We start from the raw sequence: 24104 nt of genomic DNA on the forward strand, positions 1-24104 counted from the left end.
GAAATAACAGCACTGTTTTACGCAAAGATCTTACACCAACAGTTATATTCCAATTTGTTCTATACATCATCCCACCAACATTTGCTGGCGCTCTATATATAGGTTTATTATTTATAACATACCTCTCTTTGGTTGTAACATCAGTAAATTCCCAAGGATGTGTTATATATGTATTTATATCGAAATACGTGCCAGCTTCTAGTTTAACAAAGTGTTGCTTGGCCCCATTGAAGTCTCTCCACCACACATCGACAGGGCGCGTTGTTCGGTTCGTAAAACGGAGATATGCCCGTTGTACTGACTCTATTGATCTTACGATTACACGTTCTCCAGATTCGTTTATCTCATATTCTAAATCACCGTCACCAGCTTCCGCCATTTTGTTATCAATTTAGTATTAACTTAGAAATACCTAGAGGCGTGTTTTACTCGCAGTGCAATCACTTACAATATTTAATTGGATATCTAATTCTACTGTTTTCACATATTCAAATATATCCCGTTCCCGCCACAAACAAAAATATATCATGTTGGCAGAACTGATTCACTTCCGCTAGGTTTTTCTGCACAATGGCTGTTTGTGTCGCTGTTATTGGAAAAGATGTAAGTTTTTACACATAATATGTCACATTCATATTCACCATCACTTTGCTTTTCTATAGATTACATTTTTATATAAAGAATACGATTTTATCTTTACTATAAAACGAAGTTTAAAGCATCAAACATTTATCATATTAACAAAATATTGTCTTGTCATTTTTATTTGTCATATTTGACATTGACAAGTGACAAGAAACCATAAACAACTCTGCTCCAAAAGTTGCCCTTTTGTAACGGAAAACTAACAAGTTACATGTCTAACGAGATTAAAACTTTTTCTTCTGTATTTCAGAATTCTCCTTTGTATATCGGTGGCGTGGGAAATGACACAAACACCGATAACGAACTTTCTAGACAGTGGCTTGTCCACACAGCTCTTGATGCCCTGGAAGAACGTTTAGCGACAACCAACACCAATACCGCAAACTCTGCTTCAAATGCATCTCGCACTGATTTACGTGATTTGTATTTGGGATTACTTTATTCGACAGACACACATAAGATGTAAGTCGCCATTAGCATTAACACAGCATTCTTTTAACTTTATCATCGTATAGTTGAAAAAAAAAATCTTTTCAGATATGGATATGTGACCAATACAAGGATTAAACTTGTTCTTGTAACAAGCTCAACATCGCCAAGTGGTAGTAATATACGAGATGCTGAAGTACGGACTGCTTTACGAAGATTACACTCGTTGTATGCCGATGCCATTTGTAATCCATTCCATTTGCCCGGTGAACAAATTACATCATCGTAAGTTAAAATTGTCGAATGAAATAAAACGTTAAAAATTTAGTTTATCAAGAAATACTTTTAACTGAAATGTTTTCCTTTTTTTTACAGAAAATTCGACAAACAAGTGAAGAATTTACTGTTAAATAATGTTTAGTCTGTCTTTAGTTTGGACAATATTAGTTGAAGAAACTATAATGTAGCGATTATGTTTTGCTATGAGGACACAACGATCCTGACCTTCTTGTCTTTAAGAAATATTCGTGTTACTGATATAATTATTGTAAAATCTTGCTTCCAAAGTATATTATGTAAAATTCGTTAGCTATTCCATGCATGGATAATTTAATAATTATAGCATTTAATATTTAATAGTTGTTTTAATGTGATTTAACGAGATATTCTGTATTACTACATGAGTATTTAAATCTGCTCAAAATGTTTTGTTTTTCAATTTGTTTTTAAATGCAAATAAAAGCACTAAAAAGAAAGTGTATGTTACGATATTTATAATCTGTAATATTCATAGACAAAAGCTTTGACTTCGCGCGATCCAAAAAAATATTCTTTCTCTATGACGTGAGAAGTCAAGCTGTTCTCCGGTTCAGCGCTGAGCAATTTTTTTCGTGAAATTGTTTATCTCGACCGGGAAATCGCATCAAAATGGTAAGCACAAACAATATCCTACATAATTTACGAAAAAAAAACTTAGTTTGGTCAAATAAATAACTTAAAGAATACATATGAAAGTTTTTAGGTTATGACACGTGTATTTGATACAAACATTTCTGAGCCAAATACCTAATTGGATATGTTCCATTTGTACATATCTGAATACGTTTAGTCTCAAATAAGCATATTGTAACTCAAAGCATGGTGTATATAAGCTAAAAAAAATTCAGTGGCTAGTATTTGAAGTATTTAATTTAATGTTTTCAGGCAGCCGCTGTCGTGTCTGGGAAGGACATTGAGAAGCCTCAGGCAGAGATCTCGCCGATCCACCGCATCCGCATTACCCTCACATCCCGCAACGTGCGCTCGTTAGAGAAGGTGTGCGCAGATCTGATCAATGGCGCCAAAAAGCAGAAGCTTCGTGTTAAGGTGTGTATACAAAAGTCTATGTAACTTCCATTTATTATCTGTAGTCATGGATAACTCAACTAAAAGTCATAACCTGCATATCTGCTCGCAGTTCACATGTGTGGACCAGATCAATTTGTACCTGCATAGAGTTGTGTTTCGAGCTGCGAACTATGAGTCAGCAGGCAGCTCACGGTTCTTTGCTTCACATAGTTACATAGTGATGAGCTTTGAGCTTCCATTTAGATGTAGTGCCATAGCTCAACAGTTCAACACTAAATGATCTGGACTTTTGAACTGGTTCAGTGCTGATTTACACACCTCTAATTTCTAACAAATAGTATCTTTGCTTTGTGCGCCAAGATGAAGACACTGCATGATGATGATGCAGTGTTCACCAAAGTGGCGCTAAAAGAAAGCTATTCAAAGTGCAGTGTGCAGCTAACTTTACTGCACTCTGCTCATAGGATAGCCACAATACAAACACTTTACAATACTATTGTGTACATTATTGCTAACATCTTGTACTGTGTAATTAAACAAGTTGAAAAGTACTGACATCAGATTGTTTTTATGTACATTTCTATTTCTTAGCACTTTATTGCAAACTAGCTTTTGCCCGTGACTCTGTTCCTGCAGAATTTAAAAAAAAATTAAAAAGTATCCTATGTCCGTATCCTGGTTCTCAACTACATACCCATGAATTTTCCGCCAAATCAGTTGGACCGATCTTGAGTTATAAATAGTGTAACTAACACGAATTTCTTTTATATATAGATAGATCTGCCTGATTTGAAATTAATATTGTTAATGTGCACGCAGTTTTAACACTACCTTGTGAAGAATTTTTCAGTTGTAGTTGTAAGTCAAGCAATGGAAACTAATATAGTAAAAATAAATATAGTCAATCCTTGATAAGTGAAAGTTAAGGGACTACAATATTGTTCTTTTTATAGATGGATTAGGAACAAAAAACAGCAGATTCACTTGTGATAATTAAATTTATTTTGAGAGAACAAAACATCAGCTAGCACAATTACAAAAGGAAGAGGAAGAGAGTGTAACAGTGTTGCAAGTATTTAAAAAAACATATTGCATACAAACTGACAGTTGTCATGTCATTAATCATGAATGTCAAACCCTTCGAACATTTTATTGTTTTTTTACATTTCTAACAGGTTCCTCTCTAACTTGACTTTCTCGCTTATGGAGGTTGTCTTTTGGGACCAGACAATGACTCATTTAGGTTTCTCCCTTATCCAGGTTGGACTGTAGTTACCATTAATTGTAACATTTTGTTAGTTCACTTTCAAAATAAAAAAATTGTAGCGGTATTGAATATGTTAGTACTATTTGATTTAGTCAAAATTAACATTCATATTTCTTGTTTCTAGGGCCCAGTCCGCATGCCCACCAAGATCCTGCGTATCACCACACGTAAGACACCTTGCGGTGAAGGTTCAAAGACCTGGGACAGATTCCAGATGAGGATCCACAAGAGAGTGATTGATCTGCACTCACCTTCGGAGATTGTTAAGCAAATTACATCCATCAACATTGAGCCGGGTGTAGAGGTTGAAGTCACTATCGCAGACGCGTAGGCACATCTGCCGCAATAAACTATTTTGAATATATTTTGTTTTATTTTAGAACTAACTGTCGCCCGCGACTCTTGCGCGGAATTAAAAAACGTAATAAGTAGCCTAAGTTTTCTTCCAGATTATGTTCTACATCTATAATAAATTTCATTGATATCCGTTTAGCCGTTCTGGAGATATCTTCAAACAAACATCCAACTAAACATTCGCATCTATATATATAAAAGAAAGTCGTGTTAATTACACTATTTATAACTTGAGAACGGCTGAATCGATTTGACTGAAAATTGGTGGGCAGGTAGCTTAGAACTAGGAAACGGACATAGGATAGTTTTTACCCCGTTTTCTAGTTTTTTATTCCGCGCGGACGGAGTCGCGGGTAAAAGCTAGTTTATAATATTAATAAGATTATTACGTTGAAAAAGGTGTGTTATTGTACAATGTAGTTAAAAAAGGGATTATTGGAGATAATTACTGTTTTCCTTTAGTTAACCAAATTAAGTTAAAAATTAAATGTGTTAAATGATGACGAATTCGAACCCTTTTCTGTTTTGCAGACTAATTTTTAGGCGACATAATAGCGTGATAAATATCAAATAAAAACATTACACTATTCCAATATAATTTAAAGTCAATCCAAAAGCAAAATTTAAATGACTGATTACACACAAAAAATATACGCGATATTACTATAGAGGAGGGATAAAGCATTTACAAAAAAACTAAATTTCTACACCCATATAATTTATTACCAGTAATTTATAGTTTATTAAAAAAAATATTAGTGTTTTGGCTTTTAGCTCACAAGAAAAAATAAAGTTACAAGATTATAGGTTATGTTTCGAAAGTTGAAACACCATGTTTCTGTCGTAGCCTATATTTATAACAATCATTTTAATGTATCATCAATAGAGTTACTTAGATCTTTAGAGCATTAACTCCCACATATGAAATATAAATTACTAATGTAAACGCATAAAGTGGATGAGCCACTCTTGAGCAAATATTACAAAAGAACTTTAATATCAATTGTTCAAAAACTAACGTCTTTTATAGAATGATAAACTTACATCAACATACATTTTTTAACATCAAAAAATAAAACAAACCATTTTAATGTGAAAGAAATATTTGTATAATAGTAAAATGTACTTTTTAATTCATTAAGAACTTTTCAAAATTAATATCCTTTAACAAGATCAAAATAAAAAAACTCAGTGAAAGGTTAGCATAATAATCCAATTGGATTTGACTTAAATGGTAATTTTTGTATTTAACTTTCGGTTTCTGTTATAATTTAACTAGCTTTTACCCGCGACTCCGTCCGCGCGGAATACAAAATAGAAAACGGGGTAAAAATTATCCTATGTCCTTTTCCTGGTTCTAAGCTACCTGCCCACCAATTTTCAGTCAAATCGATTCAGCCTTTCTTGATTTATAAATAGTGTAACTAACACGACTTTCTTTTATATATATATACTAGCTTTTACCCGCGACTCCGTCCGCGCGGAACAAAAAATAAAAAATAGAAGGTAAAAATTATCCTATGTCCTTTTCCTGGTTCTAAGCTACCCGCCCACAAATTTTCAGTCAAATCGATTCAGCCGTTCTTGAGTTATAAATGGTGTAACTAACACAACTTTCTTTTATATATATAGATATAGATTATAGATAGATAGATTTCTGAAAACAACCCTGTCCTTTATTTTGCCTTTCATTATATTAAATGGTTTTGTGAATGGAAACTTAACACGCAATCTAGAAGGTAATTGTCAAATTTATATCGTTAAAATACTGGCTATTTCAGACAAGAAAAATTAACTCTGATTTGTCAAATCGTAAAAGTTTATATTTTTATTGTTAATACAGAGTCCGCCTACAGTTCGTATACAGATATGATGTAACGATTCGACCTACAACCACTGCCTGCCTTGAATTGTAATCAAATTCAACTGAGTTTATATACTGCAAGGAACTCGGTCTCCAAACGCATTAATGTCCATTACACGGCCTGTAATTCTAAAGATTATGGGATGACCTCAGAGAAATCTTAGATTATGTCGCGTATTTGAATTAATTAATTGAAAATGAAGTGCTCCTTACACTTTTTAATTCTTGACAATATTTTCAACCTCGTTGTTCAAGTCATTTAACTTTTCTTCTAAATAAATTGCTGAGAAGTCTTCATGCATTTTTAATTTATTCATCACGTTTTTGTCCTTCTGTAAGGAATAGAACTGGGGATGGAAAAAATCCAGAAATTTATTTTTAACTAGGAACGATTAACGACATAATCATAGTCTTTTGTATTCACAGCAATTATATGCCCTACGAACGTAGGGCGTCAAAAATAATTCTAGACTCATTTGAGTGTTCCCCTCCACGGAAATCTTTAGTAAAAGGCGAAAGATTTATACGTTTTGAAGGGAAACCAGAGTGATGAGATTTTGCATCGCCAAGCCTATGTACTCCGTTGTGATACAAAACTATATCGCTGTATAACTTTTGTGCAGCGCCATCTAGTGTTACAAATATACATCTATTTTAATATAAAAAAAAAATTAATTTTAAGGCACATTGTCTTTTTGTTTATTAGACCTATCAATAATTGGACAATACGACAAATTAGTAACAATGTCTGATGAATTGTTGCAGCGCACGGACTAACAATTATTTAATTTAAACAAAGTTAGCTATAATAATTAGTTACACGGCCATTTATGCTGAAATAGTTATTTTATAATCAACAGCTATTACAAAAATTCGCTAGCTATAAGACATCCTATATACATGCAAATTTTATGCTATTGCTATTTTCGTCAAGCTATTTAAAAATAAATACTATTCAATTATTAATTTGACAATCCTGTTCACTGATTTTCTATAACGAGGTTTAGACAACGAGGTTTAGGCTTAACGAGGTTTAGGCTAAGCGCCATCTGCGCCCGGCCACCTCAAGCCCGGTGAAACTGTAAATGCCTCCTCAAGGCAAACAGTGACTACTCAGTCACAAAAAAAAAAAAAAAAATCACTGATTTTCTAACGTCCCTCTGTTTAAAAAAGGCAGACAACATATCTGTCAATGGTCAATCTGTCAAAGTCAATGGGCAGTGCTCACTTCGCTATTTTTTTTAAATTAAGGTGACCGCTTGCTCTTTTGCCGCCTTACACTATTTAAAAATGTGCATCCATATTATAAATCGAGTTAGAGAAATAAAATAAGATAGGCATCAGCAGTGGAGACCCACAGTAAAAAAGACTAAATAGTTCTCTCGGACTTGGCTGTGTAGTCCTTAAAATGTTCGAGTATTTAAGACAATTTATTATAATGTAGATTTCAGATCTAAATTATTATAGCCCAATTTTTTTTTGTTATAGTTAGAGACCCTGAGCGTATGGTTTGTAGCACTGCGAAGTGGTATAACATAGTAAGTAAACAGCATCCTTTATTTAAAGTTTATTTTGTCTCACACCCTTATTTAGCGAATGGACAATGCCTAGTAATTTACGATCTAATAGTTTTACGCACAATGATGTAATAGTTTGTCGTTGGTTATAAAAAACAAACGTGCCTTGTCTGTGGCCGGCGCTGCGCTCCACTGCGCATAGACAATCGAATGAAATATGGCCGCCGTTTGCTTTTATTTTGAGATCGATATACTTCAAAGTGGGTTTATAGGCATGGGCATGGTTAATTTAATTTATCTAAAGAATTCTTTCATCCCATATTTGTGTATGTCAAAGCAGAAATTGCCTCTTAATTTTACTAATATTATACATGCGAATGTTTAGATGGATGGATGGATGGACGTTTGTTAGAAGGTACGGAACGGCTCAACGAATCTTGAGGAAATTTTATACAGATGTATAATATAGTCTGGAAGAACACATAGGCTAATTACTAAGTTTTTTTTTAATTCCGCTCAAACGGAGTCGCGGGCGACAGCTAGTTAAGTCATATTTAACGCAATCGGTTCATCTCCTTTTATCTTTTTTAACAATATGCCACAGATTTATAAAATATAAGACATAATAAGTCGTTTATTCCGTGAAAAAAGCAGCATTGCGGTATTTATGTAACAAGGAAGCTTTCTTAACCTTATACCGGGACACGCCATCTTGTGTGTTGTTACAGCATTAACGAACGTGAATAATCGTATTTTTATATGGAACAACGGCATAAAGAAAGGCTTAAATAATGTCACCATAACTGATTTAGTAGTCTTACTAATATTATAAATGGGAATGTTTAGATGGATGTATGTTATTAGGTATCTTCAGAATAGCTAAACGGATCTCGATGAAATTTGTCACAGATATAGAACATAGTCTGAAAGAACACATAGGATACTTTATTTTTAACGGACGGAGTCGTAGGCGACAGCTAGTATTTTATAAATGTTATTTTGAAACTAAAATCTGTTCTCATTTTTATTCAGATTCTTTCAGCCATTCTGGAGTTACTTATCCACTTCCACCACTTCTATATTTTTATATCTGAAATTCTAATAAAGGGGAAAAAAATTGCATTTTGTATGTAACGAATTTAAGCTCAAAAACTAATAAATCGATTTTTAAAATTTTCTTTTTTTAAATATCAGTAAGAATTTGTTGTTTAATCTTGTCTTAAAAAAAGATTCGTTTTTCACTTAATTCCGTTTCGTTTTTATATAAATCATTTTTAACACATTTTTACGTATAATTTACAAAGTTGCTAGGTATTTCAAAGCATATTCATGTGAATTTTCATACACCTCTATTCGGATTGGAAAACCAACAAAATATAATATGGAAGACTGTTTTAAAATTCAATTGATTCTCCGCAAACACAGCAATATAGACAGAGTAGCTATGTATGTAAGCTAACGTCAGGTCATCGGTCCCGGCGATCAATACAGTCTGGATAGACGGCTCAGTGCTACCACCAGTTTGAACTCAGTTTAATCTATCGTTAAATTTAGGGCGTGTCTCTTCGGAAAATTACTCTGATAATGTTTAAATTATTATGATTTGATAAGATAAATTAAAATGCTATCGAATGATTGATTACAATTTGATTATTATATAAAAAATACAGTTTTGTGCTAACGTTACGAAGGTCTGTTAAATGATTTTAGAGTGAAATATATGCAATTTCTTTTAATAGAATTGTGTTTAACAAACGATCTACTTTTTCTACTCCAGCCTTCGTTGGTTGCAAATTACTGCTGTAAATGAGTTTGATTTCGCAATTTAAACCATAATTAGAGAAGGTAAAAAGGTCGTTTTGGCACCAGTTTTTAGTTCACGATAAAATATTCTATTATATAGAGCATTTTTATGTTATCTATACATTTTTAAATATAGTTTCCTATAAAAAAATATAAATTCTGAGGTTAACTTCAGCAAACGTTTAACAGTGGGAGTGGTCTCTCAATAGCACGTAGGTACATTTAGGTCCCAGGCTTTAGTCTAAAGCCCGGGAGGCCTAGAGCTCCGCCCCCGGGGCTCCGCATCCTTACGTAATGATAGAAAGAGAGACAGTTACACGCAGACCGTATATCGCCGTCTCACTCAGTGCAAATAAGGCGCGGGATGTTTCTGCGGATGTTGCTATGGCAACCAGAAGTGTGCTACAAAATTAAGCCAAATGGAAATAATCTAGTACAAACATTTTCTTATATAATAAGCCTGTTCGCTTTTGAGACTTTTAACTTTCGTAGCAAAGTAATTCATTAAAAAATGTTATAATTTTAAGTAACAATTTTGTGCAAATGTTTTTATTCTTTTACTGGCTGTCGCCAGCGACTCCGTCCTCGCGGAATTTAAAAAACTTAGTAAGTAGCCTTCCAGGCTATGTTTTACATCTGTGCCAAATTTCATTCAACATCCATCCATCCATCCATCTAAACATTCGCATTTATAATATTAGTAAGATATGCGAAAGTTTAGATGGATGGCTGGGTGTTAGAAGATATTGCCAGAACGGCTTAACGGATTCCGATGAAATTTGACACAGATGTGGAACATAATCTGAGAGAACACATAGGCTATTTACTAAGTTTTTTTTTAATTCCGCACGCACGACGTCGCAGGTGATAGCTAGTAGGTATATATATCTATGATTACGCACTTGTCAGTCGGGTAAATAGCCGGAGAAACGTCAATTACATAACAGCATTATCTAAAATCCCCGATCCGAGATAGTCTCATGACATAAATTGTAATATACATCAATAAATTACATATAAGGAAAGCTGGAAGAAATAGTCGGTCCATACAACTTAGAATAGTCCCATGGGTTCTATTGCTGTACGTCTGTACAATGTAATATTGAGCGACTTGCGAGCTCCTACGATCATGGTATAGATTACTTTAAAATAGAGATAGCTCCAGTCAATTATTTTAAGATTGTACATTACTAATTTAATTATCGTTTTAAATTATTTTTTAACACAAATGATAGTAGTGAAAATGTAAAAAGAAGGTGTTCAGTTACATAATAATAAGCAAGGCAAGTTAATTATAAACCATTTAAAAAGTAGAACTTATACTCTTTACGGAATCATTTTTAAACCATTGAATTCCTAGACTACTTTTTGTGGACGTACTTTGTATTAGAAGTGAGAAAGGGAAACAAGTAGCACTCTATAATTTTATTAGTCTGTGCCACCCACGCGACAATACAATATGGCGGGCGATAGTTGAACCCCAGTGATTGTATAATTGCTAAATAAATGACACAAGGTCTGCTCCCACTACGTAATATACCGATAAATAAATTAAAGTCTCTCTTTCTTATGTACCTACAGCTGTTTAAACGTCAATTGGAACTATTGTAACGTCTGTAAAAGAAAATAACTGTTATGTCTGCTTTTTTGAGATAATGAAAGAGACGGCCATATTTTTGTTACTACATTGGAGGCTCACTGACATTTTATACGTTCAATCATATTTTTGACATTTGTAGACCAAGAAACAGCTGTTTCTTGAGACAAATCTTCACGGCTAAATGAAACCTTATATGTTACTAGCTTTTACCCGCGACGCAATGCACACAAGATAAAAATGTCCGTCTCCTAGTTCTAAGCTACCTCCCCATCAATTTTCAGCTAAATCAGTTCGACCGATCTTGAGTTATAAATAGTGTAACTAACACGACTCTCTTTTATATATATAGATTATTAAATTGAACAATAGCGTGAAAAACATGTTTTTTTCACAAGTATATGCGTCTGGAGTTACGTTATGTAACAATTCTTACATAAATCAATAAAAAACGGTTATAAAAAGGTTGTATGCATGAATTTAATTGTTTAACAATACATTGGTGTCCAAATTAGGCGATATAGGCCTCCATTCATAACTAAGTTCACCTTGACAGCCTGCAATGAGTAGTCCGCGCCCACCGACTGACTCACCATCTCTTCGCCTACGAGGTTACAGACTTAAGGATAACTGCTGTGTACAATTTAAGTTCATTCATTTATAACATTTTAAATATAAAAACAAAAAATACTTATTGAAATTACCAGCTGTCGTCCGATATTTCTTTATTCTCTTGGATACATGGAAGTGCTTCGGCCTTAGCATAAGAGTTGCTAAGAGAAGTTTTATTAAAGTGATTAGGGTGACCAAATAAAAATCAGGAAAACACGTAACAATATATTGAACTTATTTTTTTTTACATTCTGTAAAATAATTGGAGTAAAAGATCTTTTCCGATACACCTTTTTTTTAATTATTAAATCGATTAAAATAGTTACATGTCATAAGAGATGTCTTCGTTGAAGGGATCGAAATATCCCATAAATATATTACTTTTGGTTACCATATTAAATGGCCGTGTGAGAACATCGTAGGAAGATGTTGCCAAGAAAAAAAATCAAGTATACTCTTCTCAAGTATACTGACATAAAGACAACGAAATTAGGTTAGTTATGTTTAAAGTATCATTTGCACAGTTGGCAATTATTTTATTCTATAATAACGATTGTATTTACTCAAATTCTACTAAGGGTCACACTTAGTGTCCTATTAACACTAGTGCAGCAATAAAATCATTCTATTCGTGTTCTTCAGATTATTATTGTGGTAATATTCAATTAGGTTTCTTGATTTTTTTATCTTACTCATTCTTCTTAAAAATATAATTTGTAGTATCATACATCTAGACCAAATTTCAGCGTGATCCGTTTAGTCGTTTTGAAGATGTGTAGTAACAAACATCCATCCATCCATCCATCTATCGACTTTAACGTAAAACGTTATCTAGACGAGCAAAATTTTATATAATAAATATTGAATCCTTATAAAACGGTATGATCCAGGTTGTTATTGATCGGACGCGCCCTGTCGGGTGGGGTTGGTGACGTCACGCCGCACCCCTGTTGCCGGGCGTGTCGCAACCCCCGCATTTATCAAACTTATAACGACTCACGTATTCTATCGTAACTGTCATTTCTCATGAAATGTTTTTCCTGGAGGCATTACGAAAATTGCACAATATTATCGAAGATATTGCAACCAGTTATTGGCTAGCTAATCGTAGAAATTAAACAAATATTAGATCTAGTAGTCGATGTGTTGCTTATCTTAAATTGACAGAGAACCACGTACAGAAAAAAGACCCCTTCCGATATGTCCTCTTCCTAATTAGTCTAATGCCCCTTCCATCCTTTTCTAATAAGTAAAGTGGAAGAGAACTAGAATATGGCCTCCAGCACGCGCACTAAACGAAACACGGAATTACTTACATTTCACGCCTACCTTTTATGTGGTAGTGGTATTGCACCTGGCGAGCCGGTCTATTCATTCATGTGATGCTGCCGAGGTCTACCACTGTTGAACTCTTCACTATTTCTTAATGTCAACTGCAGAGGCAGCTTTTAAGGATAGCATATGTTTAAACATAATTATCACTAGCGGTTGCCCGCGACTTCGTCAGCACAGAATTAAATAAAAAATGTCCATAATATACCCGGCAAACAGAGAGACACAAATTAAAAAAATGTGTACGAAATATGTTTTTTTTTTTCGATATTACATAAAGACACTCCAATTTTATTAAATGTCTAGATATAAATGTATATGTTAGTGCATACGTTCGGTTTCACATTTAAACATATGTTCTGTATACGGCCACAACCTCAATAGCTTGCTGATTTCTTCGCCTTTTGCGGCAACTTGTCTTTACACCATGTAACACAAGCTTCTATATTAATACAAAAACCTTTATACAATTCTAATTTTTACCTCTTAGGAATAAAGATGAATTTCGTTTGTAGCAATTTTCTTTTAATTTGTACATTTCAGGATTGTTGACAGTTGTACATTTTATCCTTTCGCTTAAGACCTTTTTGTTTTGGTAATTTTTTTATAAGATTGTAACTGTATGGTAATTTGACAGTTATTTGTTAATTTTAATTCCTTAATTTAAAAGGATTTTTTTAATTAATGTAAAAACCTATTTGAATTTCATTTTACGGTCGAATGGGTCGTTTGTGTTAACTTTAGAAAAAAAAATTTTTATCTCTTTCGTTATCCATAAATATCTAGCAAAATAAACATTAAATAAAGTTAAGCTGGAAACAGCTATTTATGATAATTTTCAAAATAAAAATTCAGAATTAAAGTTTAAAAAATTGTGTACGGAATTGTTGGCTCTACGTACAATGCTGCCTTTGCCTGACTATTGTATGTAGATATTCCAAAAATGGCGACAACGAGAGTCGACTTTTTGCCGCCATTACAATTATGCATTACGAAATAACATCGCAGCATTATGTAGTAATCGAAAACATTACTCACAAATTATTATTGTAAAGCATGATGGCAGATTTAATTCTCAAATCGTTTCTCGTTTGGGCATTCTTTCTTAGATGTATAGATAATTATGTGTAGTTTTTTAAATTAGTTTTTTCATATACGTATGCTGCATTATTTTTAAGATTTTAAACAAAGTATTATCTGTTATACCTGGACAGGAACAATGATTTGCATTTGCAAAAAGCTAGATCATTAAATCTGTGTTACCAACTAAGTCTAATAAAGCTTTATTTTATCTGTGGGAGTTAGATTTACAACGAGATACAGATGCGTGGTCATCAGAAGATGTACGATGTCCCTAATTAACATATTTCCTTTTAAGAGACTTGAACTAATCCCGTATAAGAGCGGAAAACAAGAAAATGCATACATAACTAACAATTCGTAACATTTAAAGCACTTTAAGCTTGATTGATGTGTTTGTTCTAAATATTAGTTATTTTTTCATAAAAATGTAGAGTTTATCTATGGTGAAAATATTTAACTTTCGAATTGAAACAAGATATCGAAGTTTTTTGGGATTTTTATCAAAATACAACTATTTTTCCTCTTAAAATTTGTTTGTTGTAATTTTTATTGTTAATCGTGTGAATTACCATTAGCAACGAACAGAAATAACTTTATCGCGTATGACCTACAGCCGTACTTGGAACACTCAGAATAACAATCTTACTAATATTATAAATGCGAATGTTTAGATGGATGGATTTTTGTTTGAAGGTATCTCCGGAACGGCTCAACGGATCTCGATGAAATTTGGCATAGGTGTAGATCATAATCTGGAAGAACACATAGGCTATTTAATTTTTTTTAAAATCCTGCGCGTACGTAGTCGCGGGCGACAGCTAGTTTCTTCTAAAATCTTATTCATAAATAAACGCAAATGTTGGCAGATGTAATAATTTAAACAATTAAAAGGGAAACATATAATAGCAAATTAAGCAGACTGTCGGAAAAAAGTAATGTTAAAAAATGTTTTTCTACCAAATATAATTTTGATAAATAATTTATGAATCAATTAATTATGAAATCGCGAGTTAAAATTTAATTCTATGCAGTATTATTTTTAATTACCTATTAGCGGTCGTCATCCGTCCGGTATTTAGACTTCTCTATCGGGCAACACTGGCTCAGATGATGAGTAACATTACCATAATAGGTTGTTGTTCAAACTCTCTATTAATATCGACTTTATTCAATTATAATATAGTTGTAATTGCTTTGTGCTCGTTATGAGAATTAAGTCATTTTAATTTTGAAGTTGTTTACATGTCGCTTCGCGGTTCGCGGCTCGGCGGTGATTCATGCACGATCAATATTTATGAACTGAAAGCTTTTGTTTCCACCAACATATATACAAGTTTTAATTAAAATAGCTAATAACACTTGTGTAAAGAAAATTTTGTATGACATACACTGTAAAATGAAATCCTGACATACTAGCCCAGCCGCCATTTGCAAAATTTAATCGAATAAAAATTTTATTTACAGCAATTACCATTTTTGATAATCTAACCTCAATAAAGCTGTTTATTACAAAAAAATACGAATAAAAAGGACTGAATTTTACGAACTATGCTGTTGTCTGATAAATCGACTACTTCTTGGCTCATTAGACGTAATTTATTCATAAACAGTTAACGCATTTTTTTTGTCAGATGTATTGAAAAATATTCTACAATTACGACACCAAGATTATAATAATGGTTAACAGATTTAGCTAAATAGCTAATTTGTTTACAAAAGAAGTTATTACATTAATGAGGTAGGTTTTTGAAATAAAAAACAGAAAAAAAAATTGAGACAACAGCTGCTAAATAATGGTACTTTCTTTACATTAAACTTCATTCTATTAATAATCTGTCTCAAATTAATAGGTTAAGTAATTTCAGACGTTATTTCCGTGTCGCTAATTTGTCGCCCGCGAACCGTCCTCGGGGAATTTTTTTTTTTTTTTTTTTATATGAGAAGGGGGCAAACGAGCGGCGCGAACCCGAAGTGATCATCGACGCCCATGGACATCCGCAACACTAGGAGAATTGCAGATGCGTTGCCGGCCTTTAAGAAAGATATAAAAAAATACTTGATTAGTAGATTATGTGTTCTTCCAAATTATGTTCTATATTTATGCTAAATTCTAGTTAAGTCCATACAGTCGTTCTGGAGAGACCTTCTAACAAACATCCATTAATTTATACATCCAAATATTGGCATTTGTAATATTAGTAAGAAATAAGATTTGGAGGCATTACATACGTAAACTTGCAAAAGTAATTTGTTTACGTCATATATCCAATTAGTCTTTAAGTCTTGAAACTTGTAGTAATTATTCATTTAAGAGGAAAAGCGACATTATGTCAAGGCCTAGTTGTTAAGGTTCGTACAACACACATTCTTAGAAACATTTATCATGGTATTCGAATAAAATTAAGTATTTTATAAATAGGTTATGTTTTGTTTTCCTTTAACTTTAACTGTCCAGATTTTAAAAAAAATTAACTTTCTGAATCCTTTTATAAAACCAAAGACAATAATGTATTTTTGAACAGGTTGTTGGCCATGGAAAGGGAAGATGTTGCGCAAAAAAAGCGATAAGAAAATGCTCAATTTCCATTTGAAAAAATTAAAATTTTACTTTAATATTTTCTCTTTGCGTCTAGTTGTTTGTTTTTATTTTCTTTTGAAATTATTCGAAAGTAACATCCAATCATTTTAGCAAAAATTTATTCAAATAAAACATTTATGCCAACCTAAAAAAACTTTTAGTGTGATTAGTAAAAGAAAATACGGCCGCTCCTCGAAATAGGGACGCGCAACGTCGATGTTGCCAGCATCAAATTGAAAATGTATTAAAGTCAGGAACATTTCTGCTGCAGAAATACTGCAATGCGGTGCTCTGCAGCAAGCAGCATGTATTATAATAAAATTAATTGCAGGAAAGTCAAACTATCTTTTTAAAAGATATATAAATCCACATATGAAATAATAAAATACTTTAATAATATGCTCTTGATCGTGACTCTGGCTCTATGAAATATTTTCTTTTTCCTTCATATATTTTTTTTAAATTTTATGAAACTGCTGACTGTCGCCGACGACTCCGTTCGTACGGAATTAAAGAAAAAACTTAATAGTAGCCTATGTGTTCATCCACACTATGTTCTACATCTGTGTCAAATTCCATCGAGATCCGTGGAGCTGTTCCGGAGATACCTTCAAACAAACATCCATCCATCGATCCATACATCTAAACATTCGCATTTATTATATTAGTCAGATTAAAAAAATGTTTTTTAAATAATTTATAAATATTGCTAATCTACGAGTGTACTCTGCAGATATTTTAAATTGTAAACAATGACCGTGACCTTAATATGTTGACAATTGATGCATAGACAGAACGCATCGAGACCTTTGCCTTGTAAACGGTGAAATAATGTTTTGTTTTTAAATATGTTATCCAGTTAAGAAATTTGTGGCTAAATACACTTGCGTGGAAAAGCCAAAAGAAAGAAAAAAATGGCGTGTGAAAATGGCAAAAGAATTAATTATTAATGAAAATGTACAAAAGCAATTTATATACATATAGGTACATACATAAAAATAAAGCGAAAAAAGCACCATTGACAAATTAAACTAAAAAATCAATTATTAGTACCTGAAAATAAAAAAAATATCTACAAGGGTCGAATGTCGCTTCTCATATCAGTTACTCTCAATTTATATTATGTATAAACGTTAGGGCTCGATATATTCATTCAATAATATAATTTATTAAACACAATTGTTACGGGTAATCGTCAAATTTTTTTTAAAACAAGAGCATTCGAGTAGATCTGTGAAAAAGAAAGCTGACAATTTTACTATAGAGTAAAAAGGTTTTACATTGAAAAATACTGGCTGGTCTTATCCATTTAAAAAAATTAAAAATAAATAGCTTGTTTCACATGAGTAGTTTTTGTTGTATGGCAGCCCCCTTTATTGTAATAAAAGTAACCTTTTTAAATAGTCACGCAAAATGTAGAGTGAAGGGTGTGAGCCACTCAGAGTAATGAAATAAACCGTTTGTTAAACTTCTATAAATATAAGCATGAACGCACACTGGACGATACATGCAAAAAGGAGCCAAATAAAAATACAAAACAAAAAAGACTAATTCAATGCAACCCTCAGTAGCGAGCCGCATTAAAGGGAGATAAAAATAATAATGCAGTAGTAACACATATCCATATATAGAGGAGCAGAAATCTCTCCTTTTCGATGTGATAAGGTATACGTAATGGCGCGAAGTTGGCCGCATTCGCGTCGACCAATCAGGAGGCGAGTTGCAGGCGCCGAGCGGAGGCGCGCGCGGCCTCAAAATACCCCACCGAGCTCAGGCACCGATCAAATCTGCGAGCAGTGCCGCGAGAGACGCGTGTCTAGTGTTTAAGTAAAGTAATTTATTTCAAAGTTTTAATACAAATATGAGGGAAATCGTGCACATCCAGGCCGGCCAATGCGGCAACCAGATCGGAGCTAAAGTGAGTATCGATTGTTATTTTGTTTTCTAACATAATAACAACACAACTTGCCGGTTGTACAAAGTATGTTCCCATGTACGACGTGTAACGGTTTGCATCTATCATATCATGGAATTCACTAGAAATTACATTTCGCATTCACTTACTAAAACATAACACAAACATCGATGAAACTTAAAATTTTAATTTTTTCAAACAAACTATAACTACTTCTTTATTGCATAGACTCGTTCATTGTCAAAAAATAGAGTTCGAAATTCAAATTTTTCTCTCGCGCGCTGTCAAGTCATCAACCAACCCCTCGTTTCCGCGCATGCTCAGTCAGCCAGTGAAAAAAAAAACAATTTGTTATATCCCTACAAAGCATGACATCATGTGTAATTATAGAAAAATGATTAAGCAAAGTTGTTTATTACATTTAATACCTAATCTAACAGACTTGTTTTCCTTGTAAGCATTTATTAATATGGAATAATAATAGAGGTTTAATTTAAAACATACTACTACAGATATTTCCTTACACTTGTCTTACGTTAGTTTGGCAAATTAAAAAAATAATGAAGTGTCTATGGACAGTTGAATTCTCACGAGATAAATATCGATACAGTACCGACCTAGTTGTCTTAGAAACTGAATAATTATCTACTTTCCTATCGAACCTGGCGGTGAAATTGTCTAGAATTAATTACCGGCAATTTTCTTGCATCCGCTCTATTGAATGTTAAGATACAAATCTGCCGACAACATAATTGAGTTATTTTTCCTATTATCTTTTGATGGCATCTTGATGGGACTTCTTAGACATTACAATAGAAATAAAATAATGACTTTAATGAATTTTATATGTTTAAATGTCTTAAAGTTTCGTTTCTTTTTACGTTTTTCCGATTAAACTTTTTTATCATGTGATAACAACAATATTATTTCAGCTTACGACCTAAATTAATTCATTCGTAAAGTACTCTTAGCAAAAAATATGCATTCCGTGATATATTACGGAGAAAAACTGCAAAGACTTCATATGAAATATCCTAACATCGTGACTCACATATGAAACGACGTTGGAATGTCAGTGTGAAAGAGATATTGCATTAACACTCGACGCCCGTGTCTGTACAATATTCGTACGGCTATTATGTTTTGAGCTATAAAATTATGTACGGCGTTTTCTATTGAATTAAATTTCGAGAACAGAGCGCTGTAAAATAGAGGGCACGCTTGCACGCCTAATTTCACCGTATGATTGTAACTCGCGACCGAAACAATAGAGTAAAAACCGGCGGTGACCTCAACTTTTCTACTCTGTTGATTTTACGCGCGGATTTAATAGGGTGAATTGATTTGACGTTTATTGTTTTTCACATTCTGTGAAAGGTAAATGCTATTATGCCAGATTAATAACTGCATAAGAAAAAGTAATTGTAATGTTAAATTTTTTAAGCCGATTGAGGGAGAAGAGATAGAGGCGTTTATATTAAAAAATATTATAGAGTAACCTGTGTTCTTTTACATGTGCTGAATCCATAGTTATCTTATCATGTTTTTACGATTGGCCTTAGAAACTAAGTTATAGGATAGATTAGAGGGGCCATTGAACTGACGGTCGTCGACCGAGACTTATAAATAGCCACCATTGGTCCGCCATAGCGCAAAGTGGCACTCTCCAGATATATTCTAATTTAAACAACTCTTAAGAAATCCGTCCGAGAGGTTGCAAGCTATATTCGAACAACTGCAGATACTAAAGTATCATTATTTCTAACCAAAGCTTGACCAACTTTACGAATATACGGACAACCCAGCGAACCTTCTCGTAAGAGGTTGAATTTTAGCAACTTGTAGCAGCGTATTTCTTGGATTATTTCACAATAGGCTTAGAGTGGTTCGCTAAACAATGCTGTAATTTTAACACACCTTATAAAAGCCAAAGATCAAAACACAAATCAAATGAACATACCCTTTGGATTACTTCGTTATAGTATGTTTTTTTTTAAATTGTCATGAACGTATTATAATCCAAGAAGTACTTTAGTGTCATCTGCCAATGCGGGTCGTCTTAAGCCATCCATGGTTTCACTCTGTCCATTGTTACTGATATTTCTCACGCAACTTTCATGTCTGCGTTTCATCTAGTTACAAGGAAAGTCACCTTTCCCTCCACCGTTACACCAATCGCCTTTCACTTTTTGTTATTATTTAAAAACTCATTTCGCTGTCAAGTTTTTTGTCCCGTTTTTGACATTAGCGATTTAATCTCCCATAGATAATAAATAACATTAAGATGTCAAAATGACAGGTCTAAAGAATCAAAGATTAAACGTAGATATGATATGCCTAAATACAAAATGTACTTGGACGTTTTTTTTTTATGAAAAAGAATCTTGTCAAGTGATCGTTTAAATATTTATTTATCGAAACCCTGAACTAAAAGCCGATGTCCATGTTAGTCATTTAGTCATATAAGGCGATGTCGCGACGCCGTACCCACACAGCTCGCCTACAGACGGATGACATCATACCGTTGCCTCTCAAGTACGTGTAGAATGAATTTTAATGCTCGGCGATCAGTCGCTAAGCGATCGCTCACTTCTTTTGACTATGCTTTGTTTTCATGATTACGTAAACCGCAATAAACCAGTTTATGTGTCATATTTAAACTGTTTTCGACTATTGTGATAAACGAACAACATTTTTGGTTATGTAAATCGATTGGTCATTCGTTCCTTGCCATATGGTCGACGTTTCAAAGAAACTTGTAGTATATATGCTAATGAGCTGGTTGTTACACAACACAATGTACTGAGATAAGTATGAGACATACGTGGGCGTTGCCCGTTGCCAAGACTCAGTTAAGGTTTAGTTGGATGTACTCTGTTATCCTGTTAGCCATAAGCGCAACGGTTCATTGCGCTTTGTCGACGAGTCTCTATTTAACGAGATCTATTTGGTTATCACAAATATGAATAGATTGTAGACGGGTCTACGATAGCTTTATATGAAATATCCCCCTGAGCCGTTACTGCTCTAAAACTGGTTTGAAAGCACTGCACTCGACCGTTGTACCGTTCTAGAAAGCGATGCGCTTTCGTGCAGGAATTTTAATAAGTTGATTTAAAAATACTATAAGCACAAGCTGCTCGCTGTTTACTGATTTTAGGCGATTCTAATATTCATTAAGTCTTCTTAACATCTAAATTTCCCTTCATTCTTAGATATTTTCGCTAGTAATCAAGTGTAAGATTAAGCTTTTAAAATGTTTATTAGTGTACATTTTGCTTCTCAATAGTAACCATATATGTTTTTACAGTTCTGGGAGATCATCTCTGACGAGCACGGCATCGACCCAACCGGCGCGTACCATGGCGACTCAGACCTGCAGCTGGAGCGCATCAACGTTTATTACAACGAGGCCTCCGGCGGCAAGTATGTGCCGCGCGCCATCCTCGTCGACCTCGAGCCTGGCACCATGGACTCCGTGCGATCCGGACCTTTCGGACAGATCTTCCGGCCGGACAACTTCGTCTTCGGTCAGTCCGGCGCCGGTAACAACTGGGCTAAGGGCCACTACACAGAGGGCGCAGAGCTTGTCGACTCAGTTCTTGACGTAGTACGCAAAGAATCAGAATCATGCGATTGTTTACAAGGCTTCCAGCTCACACACTCCCTTGGTGGCGGTACCGGCTCCGGTATGGGAACACTCCTTATCTCCAAAATCAGAGAAGAGTACCCCGACAGGATCATGAACACATACTCAGTCGTCCCCTCGCCCAAAGTATCAGACACCGTAGTCGAACCTTACAACGCCACTCTCTCGGTCCACCAGCTCGTAGAAAACACAGACGAAACATATTGTATCGACAATGAAGCACTATACGACATCTGTTTCCGCACACTCAAGCTGTCCACACCCACCTACGGTGACTTGAATCACTTGGTATCGCTCACGATGTCCGGTGTCACGACTTGCCTCAGGTTCCCTGGTCAACTGAACGCCGATCTTCGTAAGCTAGCTGTAAATATGGTTCCATTCCCTCGTCTCCACTTCTTCATGCCCGGATTCGCTCCTCTCACGTCCCGTGGAAGCAGACAATACCGCGCCCTCACCGTGCCCGAGCTCACCCAGCAGATGTTCGACGCCAAGAACATGATGGCGGCGTGCGACCCTCGCCACGGCCGCTACCTCACCGTCGCCGCCATCTTCCGCGGTCGCATGTCCATGAAGGAGGTCGACGAGCAGATGCTCAACATCCAGAACAAGAACTCGTCCTACTTCGTCGAATGGATCCCCAACAACGTGAAGACCGCCGTGTGTGACATCCCGCCGCGTGGTCTTAAAATGGCCGCCACCTTCATCGGTAACTCGACCGCCATCCAGGAGCTGTTCAAGCGTATCTCAGAACAGTTCACCGCTATGTTCAGGCGCAAGGCCTTCTTGCATTGGTACACCGGCGAGGGCATGGACGAGATGGAGTTCACCGAGGCGGAGAGCAACATGAACGATCTCGTCTCCGAGTACCAGCAGTACCAGGAGGCCACCGCCGACGAGGACGCCGAGTTCGATGAGGAGCAGGAGCAGGAAGTCGACGAGCACTAAACACTGAACGGAAGCGTAGAAAACTTTTGTCAATTTAAACGCGTTTCGCCAAATGAGTAACAAATTGATTCCTACGTTAAATTCAGAACCTGCTTTCTAACTTTTAACAGATGCACAATTTAACATTATCAAAATTATTATGATATTTAAAAACAAATATAAATTGACGGCATTTGTATTCTATCAATACATTCCTCGTGATTCCAGAAAGACTCATTGAGAGCTAGATCTGAATTGTTTAAAGGCTGATCTAAAGTAGACATTGTGTGTTTATAATGTTTGGGAACAAAACAAATTGCCAAACGTAAAAATGTCCGCTACAATAACAGAAGTTATTACAGTTACGATTGTTTTGAACAATAATTTAATGTATACAATGTGCCGGACGAGTATGCAACCGGCATTCTTTTATTTATTGATCATTGCGAGAAACGAGACATCCGTTGACAATGAATTCTCGCAATGCCAGCCAGCGTTATTCTTTTACTGCTGTCAAATACCCAGAAAAGGACAGTCGGCTTACAAATGCAATAATAACTGAAAATGTCGGTTACAAACTTACCCTGTATGCTGTAATAAAGATTTTTATTTATTAAAAGAAACTGGTCTTTACTTCTACCCAAAATCTTAAAACCTACCTAAGTTAAATTGTTTTATTTTCCTTGTATTTTTTTATACTGTTTAGGAAGCCACAGAAAGCATTCTGTTTTATTTTTAATCTGTGATCTAACACATGATTCTAATCACAGATTTACTTGTAACAAAACTGAAACTAAACTTTAGTTTATTTAAATTGCGTATTTTAAAATAATAATCAATAAGTTACAAGAATCAAAATAGGAAGTCGTATTTTAGGTAACTAGGTAATGATTTTATAAAAAAAACCTTGAACAGTAACAAAACAAAACTTTAAAACATCCTTGTACGATAAGATAAAGTCAGGTAAAATTACATACGTGTGAAACACATTGTATAAATTCTGTCCCCCGAACAACCGGAGTTTCTAAAAAAAAATTACATAATACTGACATATTATTCATGTTTAAATACTTAAAAATACAAAATATATTTATCTAACATTTTATTACATATGCTGACCGTAAGCACCTTTCTACCTTGGTTCTATATTTAGAACTGCACTAACGACCAATCATCAATGGCCTC

At 34.5% G+C, this 24104-nt stretch overlaps 3 protein-coding genes and 1 non-coding gene across 4 annotated transcripts; 3 read left to right on the forward strand and 1 right to left on the reverse strand.

Annotated features, from left to right (window-relative positions):
• The first annotated feature begins 393 nt into the window (after nt 1-393).
• On the forward strand, nt 394-1620 carry LOC106716428 (trafficking protein particle complex subunit 2-like protein). Its single transcript, XM_014509946.2, has 4 exons — nt 394-603; nt 896-1107; nt 1183-1359; nt 1450-1620. The coding sequence occupies exons 1-4, from the start codon at nt 571-573 to the stop codon at nt 1493-1495; spliced, it is 468 nt and encodes a 155-aa protein (XP_014365432.1). The 5' UTR covers nt 394-570; the 3' UTR covers nt 1496-1620.
• Nucleotides 1621-1895: 275 nt separating this feature from the next.
• Nucleotides 1896-4050, forward strand: LOC106707572 (40S ribosomal protein S20). The gene is made up of 3 exons (XM_045684530.1): nt 1896-2004; nt 2278-2439; nt 3813-4050. Exons 1-3 carry the CDS (start codon nt 2002-2004, stop codon nt 4017-4019), a joined length of 372 nt encoding a protein of 123 aa, XP_045540486.1. The 5' UTR covers nt 1896-2001; the 3' UTR covers nt 4020-4050.
• Nucleotides 4051-6340: 2290 nt separating this feature from the next.
• Nucleotides 6341-6456, reverse strand: LOC123722526. Its single transcript, XR_006756507.1, has one exon. It is a non-coding gene; the product is annotated as a U5 spliceosomal RNA (small nuclear RNA).
• An 11736-nt stretch (nt 6457-18192) lies between these two features.
• LOC106716442 (tubulin beta-1 chain) lies at nt 18193-23074 on the forward strand. Its single transcript, XM_045684599.1, has 2 exons — nt 18193-18346; nt 21654-23074. The coding sequence occupies exons 1-2, from the start codon at nt 18290-18292 to the stop codon at nt 22938-22940; spliced, it is 1344 nt and encodes a 447-aa protein (XP_045540555.1). The 5' UTR covers nt 18193-18289; the 3' UTR covers nt 22941-23074.
• The last annotated feature ends 1030 nt before the right edge of the window (nt 23075-24104 follow it).

This window comes from Papilio machaon, chromosome 26 (assembly GCF_912999745.1).
Source record: "Papilio machaon chromosome 26, ilPapMach1.1, whole genome shotgun sequence".
Classification (NCBI taxonomy): Eukaryota; Metazoa; Arthropoda; class Insecta; order Lepidoptera; family Papilionidae; genus Papilio; species Papilio machaon.

Bases quoted from the DNA above. Each gene is read 5' to 3' on its own strand.
- LOC106716428 (XM_014509946.2), top strand. From the start codon at position 571: ATGGCTGTTTGTGTCGCTGTTATTGGAAAAGAT. The intron at 1,108-1,182 runs GTAAGTCGCCAT...AAATCTTTTCAG, and splicing joins TCGACAGACACACATAAGAT to ATATGGATATGTGACCAATA. The intron at 1,360-1,449 runs GTAAGTTAAAAT...TTTTTTTTACAG, and splicing joins GGTGAACAAATTACATCATC to AAAATTCGACAAACAAGTGA.
- LOC106707572 (XM_045684530.1), top strand. The intron at 2,440-3,812 runs GTGTGTATACAA...TCTTGTTTCTAG, and splicing joins AGCAGAAGCTTCGTGTTAAG to GGCCCAGTCCGCATGCCCAC.
- LOC106716442 (XM_045684599.1), top strand. From the start codon at position 18,290: ATGAGGGAAATCGTGCACATCCAGGCCGGCCAATGCGGCAACCAGATC. The intron at 18,347-21,653 runs GTGAGTATCGAT...ATGTTTTTACAG, and splicing joins GCAACCAGATCGGAGCTAAA to TTCTGGGAGATCATCTCTGA.